The 26,887-nt window shown below is 38.9% G+C and overlaps 2 protein-coding genes across 2 annotated transcripts; one reads left to right on the forward strand and one right to left on the reverse strand.

The window, feature by feature from the left end:
* Positions 1-5,907: 5,907 nt before the first annotated feature.
* LOC133796644 (probable xyloglucan endotransglucosylase/hydrolase protein 32) lies at positions 5,908-8,351 on the reverse strand. The gene is made up of 2 exons (XM_062234245.1): positions 7,511-8,351; positions 5,908-6,281 (listed from the first exon to the last, which is right to left on the reverse strand). Exon 1 carries the CDS (start codon positions 8,183-8,185, stop codon positions 7,529-7,531), a length of 657 nt encoding a protein of 218 aa, XP_062090229.1. The 5' UTR covers positions 8,186-8,351; the 3' UTR covers positions 5,908-6,281; positions 7,511-7,528.
* A 4,190-nt stretch (positions 8,352-12,541) lies between these two features.
* LOC133795227 (ethylene-responsive transcription factor CRF2-like) lies at positions 12,542-13,504 on the forward strand. Its single transcript, XM_062232683.1, has one exon. The coding sequence runs from the start codon at positions 12,542-12,544 to the stop codon at positions 13,502-13,504; it is 963 nt and encodes a 320-aa protein (XP_062088667.1).
* Positions 13,505-26,887: the final 13,383 nt, after the last annotated feature.

A 26,887-nucleotide genomic window follows, 5' to 3' on the forward strand; every position in this document is an offset into this window, starting at 1 on the left:
ACGGGAATTATGAGACGTTAATTGAGATTAGCGAGAAAAGTGGCAAATGACTAATATGCCCTTGAGGGCATTGAAGAGTACATTAGTGGGCAAGGGGCATTTTTGTAACGCCCCAACTCCAGGAACCGTTACGGTGTGCCTCGTAAACAGTGTTAAACCCGCTAATCGAGTTATTTGGCCAAAATTGTGTAGCTAAGTATGATTAGCGGTTTAGGGATTAAAATTTTTGGTTAAGATGTAACGTTTCATTAGAACGTTTAATATATACATTGAGATCCCAAAACTATAATTTCAGAGTCTACTACAAGAAAATATTTACAACAGGCCGTTCTAAGCGGCAAAACAGGGTTTAACCCTAGTTCCTCTTTAAACCTCGGCCGTGGCGGACGAGCAGCTGCATATGTACACATCATCACCTAAGCTCTCCAACTCAAGGATGGTCCAACTTTCTTTTGCCTTTACCTGCACCACATAGCACCCGTGAGCCGAAGCCCAGCAAGAAAACACAATACAATATGATATAATATCAACAGTGATCAATTGTTCAGGACCAACAGTCCAAGCAAATAGGTGACTATCACAAAAGTCACAAATGTGGGGACAGCACCCTTTAGCCATGTGATGATAGGATCATCAGGGCTTAACAAATGAGTGAGCATCTCACTAGCTTCAACAGGATAGGTGCATGGTGATTGGTCACCAACATAACCTTCCTCCCGACTCTAGAGTCGTAACTATGGAACAGCGTTCCCTAGCCATGTGACAGACAGTCACCGGGGCCCTATGCCCTGGCTCTGAGTGCTAGTCTTAGACTAGTCAAGCGCTTATAAGTTCATCGACCTTAGGGTCGGTCCAGCATTAATGCCATAGAGCCATTCAATGCTGATATCGATTAGATCTAATCTTCATTCGGCCCTGCGTCCTCGACGCTCATGCCATTTCTGACCCTCAGGTCAGTGAAACACGACCGGTGCTCAACCCGTTGTGAACTTAACTAATAAGTCACAGCCTCACAGACGGATCTGACACCATTGCCGATTCTGATTAATAAATCAGTACCATACACAAGTAAGCCATGCCACTAAACATATATCACATGTTCATTATCCATAAACAAGGTATTCAACATGCTTACTTAACAGGTACTAGTACAATTAGGACCATGCACAAACACAGAGGCTCAAGCTCTGAACGATATCATACTCAGTATACAAATCATGTCCTAACCACATGTTTCTCGTGCATCACATGCATCATATTTAACAATCCAACATGCATGGGGCATCAATAATAACCATGCATGTCACGTTTAATAATCAACCAACATGCATCAAGAATAATCATGCATGTCACATATACACAGGGTGCAGTTTTCTTACCTCAGATTCGAGCAAGAACTAGTAAAAGAACGACCCTTGAGAACGATCAATCCTTTGATCCTTTAGCGGTCACCTAGTCATAACCAAATATAGAACCCCATCAATAAAATAAATCATAAAAATGTTTATAATCTAAAACCACACTCCCGGAATCCATCCCGCACTCTCGGGAATCTTAATATGCTCAAACGGGGCAAAGGAACCAAACCCCGAGCCTTAAGGATCATTCCGAGCCCTAAAATAGGCTTGCTGAAAAATGGACCAGCGCTGCAGCCCTATTTCCAAGTCAGAGAGCCCAGCTCTCTGCCCTGCCTAGCGCTGCTGCGCCAATTACAGACCAGAAACTTTCGGGTTCTTCTTCCTTGCGATTTCTCTTGAAACCAACCCTCCAAACCAATCCAAAACCTTACCAAAACACCCAATTCAACCCCTAAACTTCATCTACATCATACCCTCATCAAAACCCAATCAATCTTACACAAAAACTCTCATTGATTCCAACTATCCACACCAAAACTATAAGCTGAAAACTATAAAGAAAAACAGAGTATGGCTTGTTTTCATGAATGAATTCTTACCTCAAACTTGGGATTAAACCCTCTTCAATGGTTGAACTAAGTTTCTAAGTTCCCACCTTTGATCTCCTAGCTTGTTTCCTCAAGTTGGCTTCAAAATTCCAAAGGAAGAAAGAGAGAAAATGGTGTACGGGTGAGGGAGAAGGATGAGGATAATGATGCTCTGTCTTTTACACTTCCACAGCCTTCTAAACTCCAAAGGCCGATATATAACTTAGGGGTGAAAAGACTATTTTGCCCCTAGGTCAAATAAAGGCTCCTAAACACTCCCAAGGGTAAAACCGTCCTTTCCCGCTTATCTCGTTAATTATAATTAACGCTCTCCAATTCCCGCTATTCTCAATATTCTCAAATGCCAATAAATCATATCCCATTACCCTTTAATTCCCAGTAATGTTCTAATCATCAAAATGACCCCGAGACTCACCCCGAGCCCCGAACTTAAACCCGTTATGACTAGACCGAACACTTACATCTCATGATCGTCTCATGCCGAATAGCTCGAACCAATCCACCTTATAATATGGCTATATTAATTAATCACAACCATGCACCCAAAATACACAATTACGCCCACAGTGACCAAATTACCAAAATACCCTTATAATTATAAATACACCCATATGCACGCATTTACCATCATATAATAATATAATTCACATAAACATGCATATGATCATTAAATAACATCATAAATCAATTATGGCCCTCCTGGCCTCCTAATCAAGGTCCTAACCCTTATTAGGAAATTCGGGGCATTACAATTTTGGTCCTTTCCTTCCTAATAGTGACTTAGTCACTGAGTTCCTTCAGAGGTAGGAAACCAAAGAAACCACACTCAGCTCACTCACACACACACTCTCTCTCGTTCCTCTATATATCTCTTGAAGCTCTTGAGGAGTTTTGATTTTTTTTTAAGGAGAAAAGGCTTGGAATTGAAGGGAGTTGAAGCTAGGATTGAATTGGAAACAACTCAGGGGTCGTGATTCTCAGTTGAGGTAAGATTGTGCTCTGGTTTTTGGTAAAATTCTGTTGTGGTTTAAGTTTTGGTTAAGTTTTAAACTTATGGTTGAATTTTGATTTGGGTTGAGGTAGGATTTGGCTTGGTTTTGGGGTGTATAAGTTGTTTATTATGTTTGGAAATATTTGTGGGGTATAGTTCTGGATTTGGTTTGGAGTTGTGGTGAGTTTGCAGGGTTTTGGTTCAGAGGAAATGGTGGAAAAATCCCAGATATTCTGGGTTCGCGCAAGAGCGTCGTGACGCTGTTCTTCCGAGCCGCAGCGCCTGCTAGGTTGTGTTGCGACGCCAAGCCATTTTCAGGGGCCTAGGTTTTTGTAGTTTTAGGGCATAGGCCCAGGGGCTCGGGGGACGGTTTCACCACCCCGTGTGGTGGAATTGGAGGTCCCGAGAGCACGAGATTAGTCTCGGACTTCATTTATGGAATCGAATGGTAATAAGAATGTTATTTATGGGTTGTAACTAGGTTACCGCAAGGGCTCAAGAAAGGATCACTCTCGAGAGTTGTGCTTGCTTGAAAATTGCACCCAATACGTGATATATGTGATTAGGGCTTGGTCCGGTTGTTAAATATATATATGATAAGGGCTCGGGCCCCTGTGACAGAGCATGATTATGATTATGTCTGTGATTAATTGATTAAGCATGCTTGAATGCTCTGTATAGGGATAACTGTTAAATGATGTATGCTTGTGTTACATTATTTGATTGAAAAGCATCGACTTATAAGTCAAGGGTGACAATATCGCGTTGAACGTTGGTCGAAAGCATCGACTTATAAGCTAATGGCGGCAATAGCGCTCCTAATCAGGAGCGTGACATACACTTGTCCGACCCAATGGTCGTTGGAAAACTAAAGCGTCAGGTACACTAGGCCAACTCCAAGGCTGGTTATACAGAGGATAGGGCAATGGGCTCTGGGGTGACTCCATAGTCCCATATCCTAGGGTACTGGGCCTCGATATGACTTATTTATCATTTATTTAGAGCAACGGGCCCCGATGTGACGCTGCAGTCACTTATCTGAATATAATACATGCATTAGTAGAACTATTACTGCTAGGCATGCTTATTATGATTATGTAATATGTTATCAACTGCTTATGAGCATGCTTAAGTTTTCTTGTTGAGTCTTGGCTCACGGGTGCTATGTGGTGCAGATAAAGGGAAAAGGAAGTTGGACCAGCTATGAGTTGGAGAGGTTTAGTGGCGGCGTGTACATATACGGCTGCTCGACCACCACTGTCGGGGTTTCTCAGAGGAACTAGGGTCAATTCTTATTTTGCCGCTTAGGTCGGCTGGTTGTAACTTTTAAATTGTAATTAGCCGTTTAAACGTTATTTTGGGATCTCATATATGAACGTAAACATTTTAATGAAATGGTTATCCCCTTGGACCAAATTTTTTAACCTTAAACCGTTAATCATGTTTAGTTACACGTTTATGGCCAAGAGACTCGTTTAGAGAGTCTATTACTATTTAAAACATACAATGTAATGATCTTGGCTATCTAGAGCGTTACATTAATCAAATGCCAATAAATCAAGCTTGAAATGAAATGGCTTGGACTGTATTGGCTTTCACCTTTTCCTTCTATTGTTCATGTTTTGTAAAAAAAAAAAAAAGAAGTCTCAAGTTTCACAAGTACTTTATTATAGTGTGGGGCTGTAATCCAGAAAATGAATGTTCCAAAGTTATAGTCTCCTTTTCTAATCAGATTAAGATCATAATTACATGATTGATATGATATAATTTATGAAAATAAAGTTATAAAAAGAGTCAGTTCATTTCCGCCCCCACATACCATTCTAGTAATGTACCATGCAATGAAAATCACATTATCTCTCCCCCTCAAAAAAGATCCTAATAAAACTGTAGTTTATTTGGTCATGCATTTTATATCGAAACTAAGTGTTTGTCCCATACTTTAAAACACAAGAATTAGCTCGCAAAAGTTGTCAATCATGGAGTGCATCATACCACATGGGACTCACACCCACGTGCATTAATACATGGTTAGTCCTTTTAACATGTCAAATTCAAAGGCACATGGTGGAACCTTGAACTAGAAATACTCACTTTGGAATACTACTAAGCTCACTACAGAATTGTATATTTACTTTATTTTCAAATCTCGACACAGTACAAGTGGCACTCTATCATATTCATAGTGGTGCTATAATGTGTAAGGTTCTCATATCCAAACTAATCAAATTATTTTCAACCAATTCAAACAAATTGAGTTACAAAAAATTTGATATCTAATTATAATTAGATTGAATAAAAAAAACTGAATCTATAATTAGTCTGGATTGATAGGCATATGAAACTGAAAATACAATTAAAAACTCATCTAATTCAATCTTTATTAAAATATATTTTTAGTTTTTATTGGCGGTCATTTAGACTTATTATTGTGTTGTTTTCATACAATATTAGCGTTTTAGTTATAAGTTTGAAACTTATTAGTTTTAAATTAAAATTTTTGTTTTTTAAACTTAATATTTCCCTTAGAAACTCAACTAGTGTAATGTCTTAATGTAGTATTAAATAGTGTTTTGTTTTTTTTATTTGTTAATTTATTTAATATTAAAATTTAAGTTAAAAGATAAAAAAATATATATATATTAAAATAACTTATATAATCTAATTATTGGATTAGATTTTGAGATAAAATTGGATTGAATTAGATTAGATTTTGAGACTAAATTAAATGTGATTCGATGCTCATTTACAACATCTAATCTTTAACTGGATTGGATTGTTTAAAAGTTAAAAAATTGAATCGGATAGGACCAGCATACTTAGTTCTGCTCATATCAAAACTACAGGTGTTGAAATCGTTGGATAAACTATAGGGAAGGAAAAGAGTAGTGTGCTTTAGTTTGCCAAAAAGTTGGATCGGAAAGTAACCAAAAGTTGGAAAGTGAACGAATAAGAAATATTGGATTAAACTAACATTAGCATTGCCATAAACGACACCGACACTCGACTCGTTTCTTGGACGCAACTTTCAATAAAACAAATAGAAACAAAAAAAATAGAAAAGAAAAGGCAAGATAATGAAATAGTGGATTCACGTGATACATGTTTTGTGCTCATGATAATAAATAGATACATAGTAACCTGTTAACATCAGAGGATTCTCTTGGTAAATGGAAATCTATAAGGTTATATAATACATTTACCAATCAACAAGGCAAAATTTCCCAAAACACCGTGTGATCATTCACTGCATCAAGTTTCCCCTTGACGCTTTCAAAATATGAGATATCTAGATCAATCATTTCAACTAAGGTTCTCTTTACTCTGCTAAGATAATTCCCAAAGAAGAGATTAGATGCCAAAACACGAAAGATTCATTTCTTATCCCTGTACTGTACAAAATATTATGGTGGGCCTGAAGAAAAAACAAAGCCATTTGGGTCTATAACTCATGGTTTTTGACTTTTGAAATCCGTTTCAGGAGTGCTAGTTGGAAATTTTCTTTATCACATATATTAGGATATCATATATATATAATAATAATAATAAATAATGGATACTAATCCAAAGTTTTAGAAGGTTTCTTATGGGTACTTATTATTTAAGATCACAAGAAAAGCGAGCAAATGATGCAAGAGTGGCATCAAAAGGTAACATCAAGAAAATAAATTCAAAGAAACAATCGTTCTATGAAATCCACTATAAGAAACAGCCACGCATATATATATATATATATATTGACTCTGGTGTGACACAAGTCATGTGTCTATAATCATAGAACCTAACACTAACCCACCAAGTCAGAGCTCAACTCAGCAATTATAATAATCACCCATATATATGTGACCCATTTTTTTTTTTCTGAAAGAGAATATATATGTGACCCAAAGCAGCCAAGTCTCATCTCATCCACGTTCACAAGTGTTTCCAATCCACAAACTAGACCAAATGATAATCATAAAGAACACAAGTAGACAATAATATCATACAACACCCCAAATTCTCTCCAATTGGGATTTATATAATGTTCGCAGATATAATCATTTCCTCTCATCAATCCCTTTTGATGTAATTAAAAAAATCATCAAAGAATTAATTAGAAAAGGGAACTTCACCAGCTTATATAAACACCAAATATTTGAAATTTGTTTTGTTCCTTGACAAAGCAGACTCACTTTTAGAACTCAGAATGGGATAAAAATAAAAATAAAAATATATTGGCAAAGACACTATTATAAAAGTCATAATCAAACAATTCAAAACTAAATAATCATAAATTACTTTCTCATCAATTTGCTAAAGAATACCTTTTTCCCAATCTTAATTTGGACAGACCAACTTATTATTATTTTTTAATATTAATTAACAAAAACACATACCAACAAAACTCAGCTAACCCAATGGTACCAACTAATTTCCATTCTGAAAATTCACCACATAAAGATTTCCATAACAAACAAGAATAACATTAGAAGAATTAAACAAAAGAAACCAAACCCATCACAGTACAAACAGCCTAATATTCAGTGGAAAAAGTGTAATAGACAACTCACCAAACCAAAAACGCATTATCAGAAATCTTCAACAACGGCAGTCCCAGCAGCAGGCACATGAATCTCCTTGTAGAGACAATGATAAGGTGCATCGCAGCCCACGTAAGACCCAGTCCACCTCCCTTTCGCAACCTTGCTAGCGTCCCAAATCGAGGCATATAGAAACATGGGTCTGTGAGGAAAACCCAGGCTTTCTTTCCTCTCCTCCTTCCTGATAATTTCCCCATCGATCAGCCACTCGATCGAATCGGGGGCCCACTTGATGACGTACAAGTGGAATCCATCCGAGCAATCGAATCCCAGATGGTGGATCTTTTCTCGTTTACCGGTGCCGGCGTTGTAAAAGTTGGTCTGAACAATGGTACGGTCTTTGCCCAAGAACTCGAAATCGATTTCGTCTTGAGACTTGTCCCCTTCGAGTGTCGAGAGGTAGAGATTGAAATTAAGACCACTGGTGTTGCCTCCGGGGCAACGGATTTGGGCGCTGAATGTGCCGTAGCGGAAGCGCGTGGTGGTGCGCCACCGAGCTCCGCCGCGGTGATCGTAGGTGAGGGTAATGGAATTGGACTCGGCGCAGTGATTGCATGCCTCTGGGGTGTAGTCTATGGCGATCTCTTCGAGGGGTTGGGTCCGGTGAAGTGGTGGAGTCTCTGGGTGGAGAGCTGGGTCCGCCATTGGAGTTGAGCTAAGGAAGATGATGAATTTTAATCAGATGAATTTGGACCACATGATCTGATTACTTTTTATAACGTTAGTTTGCGTTCGCTCTTCTTTATACCAAAATTATCAATTAAAACAAATTAAAGTGTTTAAAAGTTATAGAAAGAAAGCAGTTAATGCATTATACATTTGTTAATACGATGTAAGATACAATTAGGATTTTCTTCAAACTATTAGGGAAGATAACTTAATTGAACGTAAGCTAATAGGCTAATAACAAGTAAATTTGGCGAATGGAATATTGATTTGTTAAAACAACAAAAACTATTATACCACTTTTTTTTTTGGCTAGACATTCTATAATGTAATGTTCCAAACAACATTGGATTAGTGCTTCCATGGTACTAATCATAATAAGATTATATTATTGGAATCTCCAAACTTATATAATAAATTTATATAGAATTTTTTTTTGACAAAGTAAAATTATATAGATTTAAGTGTCATCATATTACAATTAGTTAATTACACTAATTTAAACATTACACCGTACTATTATAACATCGCTTAATCACATTATCGTTTTAATATGTTTTCATTAGAAAGTTACATCCAAGGAGAGCTTATTCTAATATTGTGCTAAGCAACAAATTAATAATAAATCATATATGATTTAAAATTGAACTAAACTATATATATTGAGATTTTAACATAACATTTAAATATAATATTTAATTTGATGACAATATAATTATTTAATACAAATTTATGATAAGGTTCTAATAACATAATATTTAATGCTTAGTTTTATGTGAGTTTTCATTACTAGGCTATTATAATTTTGCTCTTTAAATTCCAAAGCTTACTATTATCATTATTATTGACATTGGAAGATATTTTTTTTTTGTCGGGTTGGAAGATGAATATTTGAATTTTAAGATTTTCTCTTTTCAGGCTAAGGTATAGTACCACAATATGTTATGTCTATAACCAATCTTAAAGTACATTAATTGTTTGAGATACTTTTTAATTAATATAAATTATCCATTTCAATGGAATCTAATTTTACCAAGCATGATGTAAATAAATAACTTTACCAAGTAAATATTGATATCTTAAATTTTGGGTGAAAAAATGTGAACTAACAAGGTTTACATAAATTATACTTAAATTTAAATATATATATATGATGATTTCTTACATTAAAAATCGTCAAACCCGCAACATAATTTGAAGGTATTGGAGTTGCAAATTTACTAAATTGCGAAAAAAAAACCACATTAATTCTGCATCCTGTTTCATTAGTTATCTCTCGAAACTCTATATTCTTTCAATAAAAATAAATAGGGTTTGAAACAAATTTTTTTTTTTTTTTTTTATAACTGAAACAAAAAATTTCTCAATCACGTACGAAATCAGCTGGAATCATTATATAATAAGGGAAATTTGCGTACGATTTGTTTTATTTTAAATAATAGTTTCAATAATTATTTGTGATAATTAGTTAGCTTTAATCGATTTTTAATTAGGAAAGTTTAAAATAAATCTGTTAATTACAAATTAGGATATTTTATTAAGTTTAAAAGAAATAAAAATAATTTTGTTTAATTTTTTAATATTTATTAGTTTTTAAACCAATTGGATAATGCCACATGTATATGTTTGACACACTTAATAGTTGAGAGACTAATTTCTGCACCAAATGTATAAAGATAAAGATTTTTGTCGCCAAAAAATTTACATAGAGATTTAAGTACAACAAAATGAATTACGCAGAAATTTATTGCCCAAATTTCCCTTATAATAATCTCTACATGATTAGTATATGAATTATGTATTTACATTGGACGCACCTAAAATAAAATATTAAAGTATGCTAGCATATATTTAAATATATAATGTGTATGGACTTTTTTTTTTCTTTTCTCAAATCATACATCACATTATGAAAAAATACTTAAACTTTATATTCAAGAGAAACATTTTGCGAAAATAAGTACCGAGATAAATCCATCAACTAGCCAAGTTGAAGATCCATCCAAAGGTAGTACTCCGTATTGGAGCATAGTGTCCTACATGAAACAAGTATAAGAATATTGAGTCATTAATAAGTACATGAGTAACTCTATTAATAACCAATTGATTTTTAAGATAGAACCACATAATTCTTATCATGGTATCGTGACTCATATCTATAAATAGCGGGCATTTGATCCACACTGATCCAAATAATAAGTCGAATTAAAAAAAGAAGTAACTTGCATGAGATTTGCATAGTACAATAAGATACTTGAGATCCAAATAATAAGTCAAGCCGAGATCAGCATAGTGCAAAAAGACACTTGAGATTAAAAAATTAAGCGAGCTGAGAAATATCACTTGTGATATAGTGATTCAAGATTTGTGAGTAAAAACTAGCTACCATCTTGAGTGGAGATATTGGAGTATAATGTCTCACATAGAATATTGAGTCATCAATAAGAACATATGTAACTCTACTAATTACTAATTAATTTTTAAATTGAATCTAATAATTCTTGTCAGTCCCAATTAATAACATGGGGACCAAGTCTTTTTATTTTGGCAGCTAGATAATTAATATCGATGGTTTTAAAGACAAATTTTACTATATAACACCAATTAGCAGACAATAATCACTAAAGTTTAGCTATTCTAAGAAGATAATGAAATCCAAACTCATGTTTGGATTGAATCAATAATTAATAATTATTTTTTAGAAAAATAAAAACTTAAATGTGGTATAATTTTTTTAAATTTAGATCAATTATAAATATATACAAAAAATGTATTAAAAAATCTCTTATTAAATTTGTGAAAAATATTTTTATTAATTTTTTTTCCCTTTTATTTTCCCCCATAAATTTTTTTCTTCCTTTTAAGTAATTCTATCAAGAGAGCTATAGTACAATTCTAATACATTGGATTCTTGAGGCCGTGAGCTTATTTATACAAATCAATAATTAAATCAAAATTATTTTGTTTTTAGATACCCTTGTTATTAAAATCCATTAGCAACCCTCCCAAGCCATTGGTTAATCCTCACGATGTTAAGACACTAATCGGATTCCACGTGTCATTCCACGTATGTCTTATTGCACAAAATCCTTATGGCTAATGGACAAATATCTATTTTCTATCCCAAGAGGAATGAAAATATTGGGAATCTTGGGCTGCCTTAGGACAAAACTTCAGTCCCAAATGACTCATTAAACCTCATTCCCAAACAAAATAATAAGTCGAATTTTGGGAGAAAATTAAAGCAAGGGTAGTTTGGTAAGGAAAAGTACAACCAGCGGAAACGACACGTTACGGAGTTATGGAGCCCACAATAAAAATTCCAAATGGTAAATTCAACGTCACTAACCATTAAACTAAACTTTCCCGCCGGATTTTAAAATTCTGACCCAACGTCTCAAATCCGTTAATCATTTATATACTGACAAATTTGGACCGCCTTTTTCTTTGTCCTCTTCTCTATGCACACTTCTCAAGCCCTTTTTATGGCTCAGGCTTAGCTTAATTTTCTTTTTAGGAAGCTCCAAGAGGAAGCTGCTCAATTTCAATTTCCACCATGAAACACCAAATATGGACAAGTGTTTTATAGTTACTTTTCTCACTTCTTTATCAGGAAATCAAACCAACTTAAGGTCTACGTAGAATAAGCTATATTGAAGAGTATTAAACTAGTATTATATTGTTTTAACATTCATAATAGTGTAATCTATCTATTTTTTTATTTTTAACTAATTAATAACTTCGTGAGTGAGTAATAATATGTGTATTCAAAATAAATACTTAAATATTAAATATAGTAATATGATAGTTTCTTTTAATCCATCGTATTTATTTAAATTAAGACCTACTATTTTAAAAAATTAATATATATCACTATATATAATGTTTGAGTATATATTTTAAATTCGGATATCTCTATTCTAAATTTGGAGCTTTTGAAATTACTTATATATAATTACTATGCATAGATATAAGTTCGAGTTGATCAGCAATCAACTTGTAAGTACATCACAATACGTACAAAGTATTGAGCATTTAAAAAATTGTTAATATATATAAGAAAACAAACAAACAAATATATAATAGAGATCGATAAGTATATGCCGATGCTACTCATCACTTCTTGGAAAGCAACCTACATTTTTATTTTAATTATATATAGAAGTATACCACCAAAACCTAGTGTCATTTAATAATGTATATAATATACATATGGTGTGCCAACTCATATACTATATATATATATATAAGTGCATGTCTCTCATTCTACTATTATAACTAGATCTAAAACTAGACAAAAAAAAACCTGATTATTGTATATATTGTATAATAGTAATGGCTGGAAGTGAAGCCACCAAAACTACTAGTGCTACAATCACCACTACCACCCCCACCACCACCACCACCAATACGGCTCAATCACGTCGACCAGCGGTCCGGAGATTCGTCGGGGTCCGCCAAAGACCATCGGGGCGATGGGTGGCCGAAATCAAGGACTCGTCTCAACGAGTCAGGCTATGGCTTGGGACATACGACACACCGGAAGAGGCCGCCAGAGCCTACGACGAAGCTGCCCGCGCCCTCCGAGGCGAGAATGCTCGCACCAACTTTGCACCACCGCCAGCCGACGCCAACAACTCAGTACCATGCTCATTAATCCCCTCTCCTTCCGGTGCTGGATCTGCCGGCGGCCCCGAAGGCCGGCAGGGACTGAGCTTCTCTTCTATCAAGGCCAAATTGAGTAAGAATCTTCAGAGCATCATGGCGAGGACAAGCGAGAATAATAGCAACAAGTCAAAAAGTAGGGTTAGCGACCACTTTACCTTCGCTAGTATATTCCATTTCAGGAATAAGTACTACCCAGATCATCATCATCAGTATCAAAACTCCATGATGATGATGAGAAACATGAATATAGATCAGACAGTGGTGCAGCCGAGTATTGTCGTTCCTCATGTCGTCCAAGACCAAACGACGTCGTGTTCATCGTCGTCTTGGGAGACTTCGAGCGTTTCGGATTGCAGCCCTGAATGGGTAGGGTTCCGGCAAGCAGGCGGGTTCGATTCGGATGGGTCGGATATCGGGGAAGGGTTTTTGGATCATCAAATGAATGGTAACAATTTGGGGTACTGGATGGATAGCCCGGAGATGAGTGTGTGTAATAGTAACAGTAGCAGTAAGAGGTTCAAGGTTTCTTCTTCTGTGGTGGTGCCTCCAACGTTCAGTGCTACTACTAATACGTCGCCGTTTTTATATGACGGTGATCACGAGATTATGAATTCAAATTATGGGGTATAGTTAGTGGAATTATTACTCTACTCTTATTTAAGTACTCCAAGTAGTTTTCTTTTGTTGCATATATATGTATAATAAAAAAAGCTTCTTATATATGAGGCTGAGAAGTCAGCCTTTATATAGATGATCAAATTAAAGATGTAGTCAATTGTCGTATGTTATTCTGAGTTATGTATGTTACACATATTGTACAAGCTCTTCTTTAAAAAAAATCCAAGAATTTATGTACATAGAAAGATCAGATGGTTGAATAGATTTACAGTACATGTTATATGAAATTTGGTTGCTATACAAGGAAAGCGACTCTATATATATAATTAATGACAAGTTTGTTAGATAATTAACAAAGGTTTAGTTAAACTATTCAAATCTATGCACGGTTGCGCCTTTGGGATCGATATATTTTTTATGTTTCTATATATGACACCTATTGCTACAGACAAAAAAGGAAATATTAAAACCTTGATCGTTGGTTGTTATACGACATGTATACATAAAATTATTTAGAGATTGAAGATTTCAAACTCTATTTATGTAAGCTTAACTAAATATAATTAACTTTCACACTACCTGGTGTAATTAATTAACAGCTTTCACACTTCATGGAGAGTGACAATTTTTTTTAAGTAAAAGCCACACACTTCTATAAGTATTTTTAACGTGTATTATTTGTAGGAAAAACATAACTTACATAATACTTGAATAAACGCAATATGATAAATATAATATTTATATCTACTAAATTAAAGATACATAAATATTATAATTATAAATAATACAATATAAATAACTTATAATATATATAACAATATTATAATTATAAATAACTTATAATATATATATAACAATATAATATTATAATTATAAATAACTTATAATATATATAACAATATAATATTATAATTATAAATAACAATATATAAATAACTATAATATAAATAGCAATTATAATTAATTTACACAATAATTATAAAGAACAAAATTAAAAGCCGATGCCTGTGTAACACACAGTTTCCTTAAAACAGATTCGCCGCCCCTCTACGAGGTTTCGACGTCTATCTCCTAGGATACAACGGTGAACGACAAGTAACTACTCTATCACACTAGAACAGATCTAAAAACTCTAAAGAGTAGAAAAGAAAAAACAATACTGAAAATATATATATCTTAATCTCCAATGGAAGACAAATATATATAACAACATATGTTTTGGTGTAAATAAAACTAATGCCTCTAATCTCTATATATAGGCTATTCTTGAGACAAACTTTTATTCACAAAAGATGTGGGACAAAAACCAAATTTGGTTTTTCCATTCAAATATCCAACAATCCCCCACATGAATGGAAAACTGACTCAAGAATAACCAACAGATGGTTTGGACCTAGGTGATAGAGTTCAACGGTAGAAGCCTGCATAGGATAGGTAGGTGTTACCCTTTGAACCTTCCCTTGTGTAAGTATATTTACTTTACTGGCTGATCAGTAGACGCGATGTCTTTGAACTGTTCTGCCGTTCGTGTAAATGATGATATACCACACACAGGAATCTTCCTGACATATATTGGTTCTCAATATTATGTTCGTTTTGGCCCTGAACATTTCCCTGGTTCTGCAAGAGATATTCTAGGAATTGAGCCCTTATTCAATCCCTATAGAAGCGGCCCATCTTCTCTCTCACATAGGTGATTTTCTTAATTAAGAGTAACCCGTATTACTCTGCTCGACATTTCGACGCATAAGAAATCATTAAAAGCATAGCTTAACCTTTACCTTACGGTTATCACTGTTTCATCATAGGAATGGACAATGAGGATAACCCCCACAGTGATCCAACATAGTCTTTACAGTTTTAGTTGTCCCTTTGAACCTAGATCTTGGGATCTCCAGTCAACTAGGTGGGGTGTCTACTGTATTGACTTTATTCATTCATAGGCTTTAGACCCATTCCCCTCGATGATTTTTCAACCAACTCTCTATTTAACCCTTTGGTTAGCGGATCCGCAATATTATCCTTTGACTTCACATAGTCAATAGAGATAACTCCAGTTGAGAGTAGTTGTCTAATGGTATTGTGTCTACGACGTATATGTCTAGACTTACCATTATACATATTATTATGCGCCCTACCAATTGCAGATTGACGATCGCAATGTAAGCCAATAGCTGGCACTGGTTTAGGCCATTTTGGAATATCTTCTAAAAATTGACGAAGCCATTCAGCTTCTTCGCCACACTTGTCTAAGGCAATAAACTCAGATTCCATCGTGGATCTAGCTATTACCGTTTGTTTAGAAGATTTCCATGATACAACTGCACCACCGAGTGTGAACACATATCCACTCATAGATTTTAAATCTTTCATGTCAAATTTCTAGTTCAACATACTCTTGATAGATTTGATCAACTTATCACTGCTTCCAACAATGAGTATGTCATTTACGTAAAGACAAAAATTGACATAGTCATTATCTGTTTCTTTAACATAAATTTAAGTTGATTCTCAACTTCGGTCTTATGGAGAACAAATTTCTCTATAGCCTCGTCTTTGCTTTTCAGCAAATACACATAGCAATATTTCGTGCTATCATCGACAAAAGTAATAAAATACTTATTGCCTCCCCTTGTTTGAACAAATTTTAAATCACATACATCGCTATGGATTAAATTTAGGGGTTCATTATTCCTTTCAATCGTTTTGAAGGAAGACCTTGTTAGTTTTGCCTCAACACAGGTTTCACACTTATGATTTGAATCAATGTGGAATTTTGGTATGTGATTCAAGTTAATTAATCTACGCAGAGTATCATAATTAACATGTCCTAGTCTACCATGCCAAACATTGGAAGACTCAAGCAAGTAAGTAGAAGAGTTATTAACTTTATTGATAATTGGTTTAACAACCATTATACTGAGTTTAAACAACCCATCAGTTACATAACCACTTCCCACAAACATTCCACTTTTGGACAGAACAACTTTGTCTGACTCAAATACAATTCGGAATCCATGTGTTGTTCAACAGTGAACCAGACACTAGGTTTTTCCGGATCTCTGGTACGTACAGTACGTTGTTCAGAGTCAGCTCCTTTCCAGAAGTCATTTTTAGGATCACACTTCCTTGACCCGCAATTTTAGATGTGGCAGAATTTCCCATGAAAATCTTCTCGCCATTATCTACCTGTTCAAAAGATTTGAACAGACTCTTGTTTGAGCATACATGCCGAGTGGCACCAATATCAATCCACCACTCCATTGGGTTGGAATTGACTAGGTTTATCTCAGACACCATGGCTGATAGATTTATTAGATCAAACTTAAAGAAAATTCTTAGGTTAGCCTGGAAGGGTAAAAAACCCAACCATTCGTGGTCTAGCCTCTCGTAGAATATTTCTATTAAGTATTTATCCAGCCTCAAATATCTCTACTAGATAATTTCCAAAGAACACTAGAAGAAGGGTCCAGCCCCTGCCTCATCAGTCTAGTTTCTTTGAAAATATTCAGTTCCCAGAACTTCTCTAGTGAGATTTAAGTTCAAACGAACTTTTCGCAATAACAATATCTTTCAATATATAGATATAGAAATATCACTGATATATTCAAATATTATATTTAAACAATAATCTGTTTTAAGATTGTAGGAAAAACATAACTTACATAATACTTGAATAAACGCAATATGATAAATACAATATTTATATCTACTAAATTAAAGATACATAAATATTATAATTATAAATAATACAATATAAATAACTTATAATATATATAACAATATTATAATTATAAATAACTTATAATATATATATAACAATATAATATTATAATTATAAATAACTTATAATATATATAACAATATAATATTATAATTATAAATAACAATATATAAATAACTATAATATAAATAGCAATTATAATTAATTTACACAATAATTATAAAGAACAAAATTAAAAGCCGAGGCCTGTGTAACACATAGTTTCCTTAAAACAGATTCGTCGCCCCTCTACGAGGTTTCGACGTCTATCTCCCAGGATACAACGGTGAACGACAAGTAACTCAATTACTTCGCCGAACCAAATATGCCCAAACTCTATCACACTAGAACAGATCTAAAAACTCTAAAGAGTAGAAAAGAAAAAACAATACTGAAAATATATATATCTTAATCTCCAATGGAAGACAAATATATATAACAACATATGTTTTGGTGTAAATAAAACTAATGCCTCTAATCTCTATATATAGGCTATTCTTGAGACAAACTTTTATTCACAAAAGATGTGGGACAAAATCCAAATTTGGTTTTTCCATTCAAATATCCAACATTATTTACATAGCATGTATTTGTGATTTTATTAATAAAAGTAAATGCCCAACTTTTATTTATAAAAATGTACCAGATTTTTATACTCCGAATATTCAAATTTTTACACAAAAATATTGGACTTCGTCTGACACACACACTTTCTCTCCACACTGTTATTCTGAAACCCAAAAACATCGGCCACCGCTATGTGAAAGTTGTTCGTCGATGACCAGGCCGCCCAAATTAAGTTTGTTGCGATCTTATTACCATTGGAACAAGCACTTTGAAATGAGCAAAAATCCAACATGATTTACTCTTTGATGGTGTCATTTTGGTGTATATATATATAGTAGGCATAGATTAATTTCTCACCATTATTATCAAAAAAGATAATTTGAAGATGTCCAATTTGTGCTAGAATCGTTATGTTTCAAAAAGTGATTTTTTATGTAACGACCCAAAATTACTATTAAGGCTTAAGGACCTTAATTAGCGTGTCGGGATGACATAATTTGTTTACATGTGATTAAATGATTAAATGCATGATTATTTGGCATGTATGATTATGTGTGTTGACGCAGTTCTTCGCCAACAGGTAATTAAGAAAAGAAGAGAAAGTGATTAGTGCTAATGTTGAACCGTGACAGATATATGATCTTGGAAAAGTGAAATGGTGACTCAAGACACGTTTTTTAAGTGGTTCGAAGGTTAAAATCCTTCTACTCCACCAATCAGTATTATTGCTATATACTGGATATTTGATTACAGGGTATTTCTTACAAGAGATAGTCCAACCCTTATCAACTCCCAAGGTCTCCATATTTATAGGAGAAGGTACCTGGGAGTTGGTAAGAAGGTCATCCCGTGACCTTCTTACCTATCGTATCAACTCTGTGACATTCATTATTAATTCCTAAACCTGACACATAAGTGTGGTCAAATCAATAGGTAAGGAGATAATGGGCCGCACGGCCCAACCCAGTCATGGGTGTCTGAATACGCACGTTCCTGCTGCGTGTCCGAGAAGTCAGGGGCATATCAGACACGTGATGTCTGATATGTGCACGTTTACATTGCGTGTGTTGACTTCTCAAAGAGTCATAGCCTCCAAATCCAGCTCGTACCATGAGCTGGATACCTAACTCGACCTTCGGCCTCCAGAGTCCGGACTCAAGTCTTAGGCAATCTTGGCGAACCTTTGGGTTACCTCGATCTAAGGAGGTACGATCTTATGACGGAAGCTACGGTTTTGGGGATATCCATGAGGTAATCTTGATTAGGCCGCAGCTCTTCTCGCTAATCAGCTCGTGGGAAAATCAGGGTGTACATCTGCCCCCCAAGCCCCTGCTCGTGGTATACTACGTCGTATAAGGCCACAGTGGGGGCTTTTAGGCATCCCCATGAACTCTTCACATTCCACATCTTACGCAGGCGCCTGATACGTGGAACATCGTGGTTGGTGACGGTACGTCTTACGAGAACCGCATTTAATGGCCTAGCCTATGCCCAGCCATTGTTTCGTATTTCGAGTGGAGGGCCTTGGATCCCACATCAGGGCTATCCAACGGCCCTCTACACGTGATCCTTTTTATATATAAAAGGGGTGGCCACCTTACGCATGGGCCACCCTTTCATTTGAAATTTCTCAGAACTTCTTTCCTTCTTCTCTCTTCATCTCAGAAGAAAAAGAAACCTTCCTTTCTGCGACCGCCATTCTCAGTGTGCAAGAAGCTCAGGCGTGAGGATTCCTTCGAATCTTTGGAGACAGCAACTCCTACGAAGCTCCAACCTAGGCGACACCTTCATTCACCTCCCAACCAAACACTGTAAGTCTCCTGACCATGCGTGTTTTGAAAATATTTTTCACTGTAGCTTAGGTAAATATTTACTGTAGCCACATGCAAGGGTTTATTGGTTTTTGTGGGTATGAAGGGTGAAAGCCTTTTAGGTTAGGGTATTCTTTGCTGTAGGAAATCGTTTGGGAGTATGGTTTATAGGATGCATTTTCTGGGGAAAATTTCAGGGTAGGAGTTTTGGAATTTTGGGTGCAAAACCGGGTAACTTAGGGGACACGCTTCACAGACGGTTTTGCAATCTTTGCCTACTGAAACTTTCCCCCCAAGGCAAATTCTATCCTGACCCTCCTGACACACGAATTCCGAGTAATCGGGGATCTGCTGAGAGCACAGGCGCGTGTTCATTGAACCACGTGGTCCCACTCTCCACGGGCTGGGCTTACCTCAGCTCGTGCAAATAACATTTGATTTTTTCTCATGCTTGGGTCGCCTTTTCTGAAATATTTTCTTTTGTTCGCTAGGCGACCAGATGGCACCGAAGAGGAACGCTTCCAAGCAGACCGTCAGCAGCTCGACCTCCCAGCAAGACAAAGGAAAGGCGGTGTTGCCGGACTCCTCGATCCCCAACTTTGGGCCGGCAGTGGAGCAGGAGCTCGAGGTGGCTCCTGATGCGTTCTTCGAGGTGGAGAAGATCGTCTCAAAGATCACCGACCAGACGAAGATCAATAAGATATTCCTCTCCCACAACATCGCGCTGGGGAGGACGTCAATGATTGCCCGACCTCCCGCGGAAGGCGAGCGGAGTTGCGCGTCGCTGGACGAGGCATTCGCAGCCTGGAGCGGCGAGCATTTCAAGGCGGGGGCATTCCTCCCACTGGACCAGTATTTTGCTGACTTCCTAAATTATGTGAAGTTGGCCCCATTCCAGCTCCCCCCCAACTCTTATCGGTTGTTGGCGAGGTTGAGATATTTATTTTTGAAGCACGAGTGGGAGGTCCCCACTCCAACGGACATTTTGTACTTCTTCTGTCTCAAGGCCAGCCCGGATCAGCGGGGGCGAGGCGACGGGTTTTACTACTTAACCCGATTTCCCAATACGGCTGCGGTCATCGAGCTGCCCAGCCACCCCAACGACTTCAAGGATCAATTCTTCATGTCGACGGGGTTCAGGAACTGCGAGCTCCACTACTTCAATTGTCCTCGTAAGTGTTTTTCTTCCTTAGCTCGTAAGTTAAGTGTCGTTTTAGCTCCTCCCGTATCCATTTCTGACTTAGACTAATTCTACAACCATCTTCGCGAGGACAGAGAAATCTGTGACCCTCGGGGCCCAATACGAGACACTGGTGGGCTTGCCCCCCAGCGAGAAATATTACCGCGTGCTCGTAACAGATGAGACGATGGTAGCCTGCAAGCTGATTTTCCCAAATTAGACTTTGAACCTCAGGAGGCCCCGGGGGCTTCCCCCAGCTTGCGACACTATACCCATCATCGTAGAGGAGGTCGCGGGAGATGAAGATGAGGAGGACGAGGATGACGAAGTTCCACTTGTGAGGAACAGGAAGCGGGCTTTGGAGGTCGCCCAAAGGACGGGCGAGGAGAGGATCCAATCCGGAGCAGCCACGGGTCCTTCTGGCCAAGGTAACCCTTACATGTTTAGGAGTCTAGATAGGGCCACAGCAGACCCCCGGCTGGCTAGGTTCAATCCTAGGCAGCTCGTCCATCGTCACCGAAGTGATCCGGACCTGAATACAACCTTGCTCCACTGTGTCAACCGGCTTATGCTGGACTACCAAGATAGCCGGCCTAGGGGTACCGTAGTAGTAGATAACACCCTAGCCTTTAGGTCGATCCTATTCGAGGAGTATGGGACCAACCTTCGGACATGGCCATCACTCCGGAGGGGCGCCGTAGCTCCGGGGCTTAGGCAATATGTAGAGGAATCTAGCCCTGAGTCAGCCTCGGACCCAGAACTCGCGCTAGCTCGGGAAGTTATCAACTTAGATTTCTCGGGGGGGGGGGGGGTAGGATTCCCTTTAGTATACACATACTTGAATTTTTTTTTTCATTACCCCTTTGTTTTTGTTTCTGTATGATTGCCAACTCTTGTACTAACCATGTTCTCATTTTTACAGAAGAGATGTCTCAGCCCGAGGAGAGCCTGCGAGGTGCGTTCTTCGGGGGGAACCCCCCAGCAGAGGCCGCTGGGCCAAAAATGAAGAGGCTCCGGACGTCCAAGCACGCCTCCGGGACCCCCGCCAAGTCTCCTGCAAAGGAGAAGGAGAAATCCCCAACTGCTCAGGTCGTGGGAGCGGTTCCTCCTGCTGCAGGGGGAAGCAACATGCCTCCACCCCCTCCACGAGCTCCGGCCGCCACTCGAGACGCAGGAACGGAGCTCGGGACTTCGGCGATTGTACCCTCCGAGGTACGCATCCCAGTCAATCCTCAGGACCTGGGGAAGATCCCCGAGGCCTTCCGGGGAACGGTGTATGAGTGGGCGAACTACGCCGTCAGCCACATATACAAGTTCATCGAGAAGGAGCTCCGGGCCATCGAGACAATGAGCCCGGTGGGCGTGCTGGAGTCTTCACTGGGCATGGCCATGACGGTAATATAACTAACCTTTTTGTGGTTTTTATTACTACACTTTGCCCTGTTTTTCCTCTTTTTTTTCTAAGGCAATTGTCTTTTCACCTTCGCAGAGCGCCGTTGCCCTTCACCGGAGCATTGCCAGGACCAAAACTCAGCTCGAGGACATGAGGAGCGAGCACCAGACTACCCTTCAGGCGGCTAAGGATGCCTTGGCGGCCTCGTAGGTCGAGTTGGAAAAAACCCGCTCGAAGGTCCAAGAGCTCGAAACCTCCCTCGCCACCTCGCGGATAGACCTAGATGCCGCGAAGGCTGAGGCTCAGGTCGCCCAGGCCACCCTAGAGGCCGAGCAGACAACTTCGGAAAAGTCCCTGGAAGACCTGTTCTACCATTGTTGGGCCTACAATCCAGACGCTGGCTTCTCCTTCCTGTCAGCGAGCCTCTGGGAGCGCTTGCTGGTGAAGTTCCAAGCTCGCCTTGATAAAGAAGCGCCCTCCGAGGCCGGGGAGGGCTCTGGCGCAGCTGAGCAAGGCGAGACGGCGACCTCCAAGGGGCCACCTGGTGGAGCCTAGGGCGTTTCTTCTCTTGTGCCCTTCACTATTTTTTTTTAATATTTTTTGTGTAACCTTTGCATGAGGTGCTTCCACCTCGAGACAATTTGATTCAACGCTTTTAATTGATCCTCTTTCTTGCCCTTACGCATTTTGGTTACAATTTTTTGAAAAACTTAGTTCGCGTTAATCTTTATCCATATCTCGAGTTCTCTAGGAAGAACAACGATCAATAGATTTAAATCAACTTCTAAGTTTTATGACTCGGTTATGACCAGGAACTTATTTTGAAAACTTAGTTCGCGTTAACTTTTATCCATATCTTGAGCTCTTTAGGAAGAACAACGATCAATAGATTTAAATCAACTTCTAAGTTTTATGACCCGGTTATGACCAGGAACTTATTTTGAAAACTTAGTTCGTGTTAACTTTTATCCATATCTCGAGCTCTTTAGGAAGAACAACGATCAATAGATTTAAATCAACTTCTAAGTTTTACGACCTGGTTATGACCAGGAACTTAATTTGAAAGCTTAGTTCGCGTTAACTTTTATCCATATCTCGAGCTCTTTAGGAAGAACAACGATCAATAGATTTAAATCAACTTCTAAGTTTTATGACCCGGTTATGACCAGGATCTTATTTTGAAAACTTAGTTCGCGTTAACTTTTATCCATATCTCGAGCTCTTTAGGAAGAACAACGATCAATAGATTTAAATCAACTTCTAAGTTTTATGACCAGGAACTTATTTTGAAAACTTAGTTCGCGTTAACTTTTATCCATATCTCGAGCTCTTTAGGAAGAACAACGATCAATAGATTTAAATCAACTTCTAAGTTTTATGACCCAGTTATGACCAGGAACTTATTTTGAAAACTCAGTTCGCGTTAACTTTTATCCATATCGCGAGCTCTTTAGGAAGAACAACGATCAATAGATTTAAATCAACTTCTAAGTTTTATGACCCGGTTATGACCAGGAACTTATTTTGAAAACTTAGTTCGCGTTAACTTTTATCCATATCTTGAGCTCTTTAGGAAGAACAACGATCAATAGATTTAAATCAACTTCTAAGTTTTATGACCCGGTTATGACCAGGATAGGACTTAGTTAGCGTTAATCCTTATCAACATCTCGCGTTTTTTAAGAAAAACAACGGTCAATCGATATGAATCAACTTCTAAGTCATTAAGGAGACCTGGTTATATCCAGGTACCATATGCCCCCCAAGTAACTGGGAAAGGGTCTTTCGTGGTTACTTTAGATTACACTTGCAAACATGTACAAAAAGCCGATTCTCATTAATAATAAAAAATGGCCTTCCAGGCCTTACAAGTGAATCATTGATAATATTTCTTTAAGTGGATGGCGTTCCAAGTCTGCGGGACCGCCCCTCCATCAAGCCGAGCTAACTTATAAGTTCCCTCCTTAATGATTTCGATAACCTGGTACGGTCCTTCCCAGTTTGGTCCCAAGACTCCATCTTTGGGATCTTTCCCGGCCAGGAAAACTCTCCTTAGGACCAAGTCGCCAACGCTAAAGGCGCGCTTTTTGACTTTGGTGTTGAAGTAGCGAGTGATTTTCTGCTGATAATGGGCGAGCTGGAGTTGCGAATCTTCTCGCCTTTCATCAACTAGGTCAAGGGAATTGTACAATAGCTCGTGGTTGTGGTCCTGGTCGTAAGATTGGACCCTATGCGAAAGCACTTTAACCTCCACGGGGAGGACAACCTCACTCCCAAAGGTTAGGGAAAAAGGATTATGACCCCTAGGAGTCCGATGCGAGGTTCGGTATGCCCATAGGACCTGGGGAGCTGTTCTGGCCAGACCCCCTTCGCTTCATCTAATCTCTTCTTGACGCTCGCCTTTAGAGTCTTGTTGACAGCTTCGACCTGGCCATTCGCCTGAGGATAGGTCATGGAGGAGAAACTTTTCACAATTCCGTACCTTTCACAAAACTCGGTGAACAGGTCGCTGTCGAACTGAGTACCATTATCGGAAACGATCTTCTTGGGCAGGCCGGATCGACAGATAATGCTTTTAACCACGAAGTCAAGCACTTTTTTGGACATTATCGTTGCCAAAGGTTCTGCCTCAGCCCACTTCGTAAAGTAGTCGATGGCTACCAAGGCGTAACAGACTCTGCCCTTTCCAGTGGGGAGGGCGCCAACCAAGTCTATCCCCCAAACGGCCATGGGGACGAGATCATCTTTAGCTCAACTGGAGGAGCTCGGGCAACTGCGGCGAATCACTAGCACTTGTCGCACTTCTTCACGTATGAGATCGAGTCTTTGGACAGAGTTGGCCAGTAATACCCCTGCCTCAGGACCTTTTAGGCCAAGCTCTGCCCCCCAGTGTGGTCTCCGCAAAAACCCTCATGCACCTCCTGCAGGATGGCCTTTGCTTCAGCTGGAAGAACACATCGCAGTAGAAGGAGGGAGTGCCCACGCCGGTATAACACCCCATCTACTATCGTATACATGGGAGCTTGATAGAGTACTCGCCGTGCATCATTATGCCCTTCAGGCAGCTTTCCCTCGACGAGATACTCAAGGATGGGGGTCATCCAGGTCGGTCTGGCATCGATCATCTCGACCTCCGTCCTGACATCTACTATGCTTTGTTTCTCCAAGAACTCTATTGGCACTAACCCCCAAGGTCTCCGTTTCCTCAGAGGTGGCGAGCTTGGCAAGAGCGTCTGCGTTAACGTTCTGCTCTCGAGGTATCTGTTCGATCGAGCCTCGCTCAAACGCAGACAGCTCAGCTTTTACCTTTGCCAGATAGGCGGCCATCTTGGGTCCCTTTGCCTGATATTCGCCCAGAACCTGATTTACCACGAGCTGGGAGTCACTGAAGCACTGGACGGAGTTCGCCTTCAACTCCTGGGCTATCCTCAGCCCGACCAGCAAAGCTTCGTATTCGGCCTCGTTGTTGGAGGCGTAAAATCCGAATCTCAGCGCCGAGTGGAATCTATGTCCCTCGGGGGATATCAAAATGATTCCAGCTCCGGAGCCGTTCTCGTTGGACGAACCATCTACAAAGATCCTCCACGATGCCTGGGGCAAGGTGACTTGGTGCGAGTCTTCTGCGGGATCCTCCTGGAATCCCGTGCATTCTGCCATAAAATTGGCGATGGCCTGAATTTTTATGGCAGTTCGCGGAGTGTACAAAATCTCGAACTGACTGAGTTCGATTGCCCATTTTAACAAACGTCCCGATGCTTCAGGTTTTTGCAAAACCTGCCTTAAAGGTTGGTCGGTAATGACGTGTATCGAGTGGGATTGGAAGTATGGCCTGAGCTTTCGCGAGGCCGTGATAAGGCAGAACGCCAATTTCTCCATCAACGGGTATCGGGATTCAATCCCGAGAAGTCTCTTGCTGATGTAGTAGACTGGTCTCTGAACTCGATTTTCTTCTCGTGCCAACACGGCACTAGCTGCATCCCCGGTGACAGCCAGGTAGAGAAAAAGAGGCTCTCCTGCTTTGGGTTTGGATAATACGGGTGGCTCGGCCAGATGTGCCTTCTGGTCGAGGAATGCACTTTCTTACTCTTCTGTCCATTCGAACTTCTTGTTTCCTCGGAGCAGGTTGTAGAATGGCAAACACTTATCAGTGGACTTGGAAATAAACTGATTGAGGGCTGCCACTCTTCCCTTCAGGCCTTGGACATCTTTTCGCGACCTGGGCGAGGGAAGCTCGAGCAGTGATCTGATCTTGTCGGGGTTTGCCTCGATTCCTTGGGTATTGACTATGAAGCCCAGGAACTTCCCGGACGCGACTCCAAAAGTGCACTTCTGCGGATTAAGTCTCATGCCATACTCCCGTAGTATCCTAAAACATTCTTCCAGGTCGGAAACATGGTTATCGGCAGTCTTTGACTTGACTTGCATGTCATCAACGTAAACTTCCATGTTTTCCCCAATCTGGCTTGCGAACATTCTGTTTACTAACCTTTGGTAGGTAGCTCCGGCGTTCTTCAGCCCGAACGGCATGACCTTGTAACAATAGACGTTAGTTGGGGTCATGAAGCTGGTGTGTTCCTGGTCTGCCGGATTCATGGCGATCTGATTGTAGCCTGAGTACACGTCCATAAAGGACGTGAGCTTGTGCCCCGCCGTGGCATTTACCAGCTGGTCAATCCTAGGC

Source organism: Humulus lupulus, chromosome 8 (genome assembly GCF_963169125.1).
Source record: "Humulus lupulus chromosome 8, drHumLupu1.1, whole genome shotgun sequence".
Taxonomy (NCBI): Eukaryota; Viridiplantae; Streptophyta; class Magnoliopsida; order Rosales; family Cannabaceae; genus Humulus; species Humulus lupulus.

What these genes read in the sequence shown, in the direction of transcription:
- LOC133795227 (XM_062232683.1), top strand. Translation starts at nt 12,542, where the DNA reads ATGGCTGGAAGTGAAGCCACCAAAACTACTAGTGCTACAATCACCACT.
- LOC133796644 (XM_062234245.1), bottom strand. Translation starts at nt 8,185, where the DNA reads ATGGCGGACCCAGCTCTCCACCCAGAGACTCCACCACTTCACCGGACC.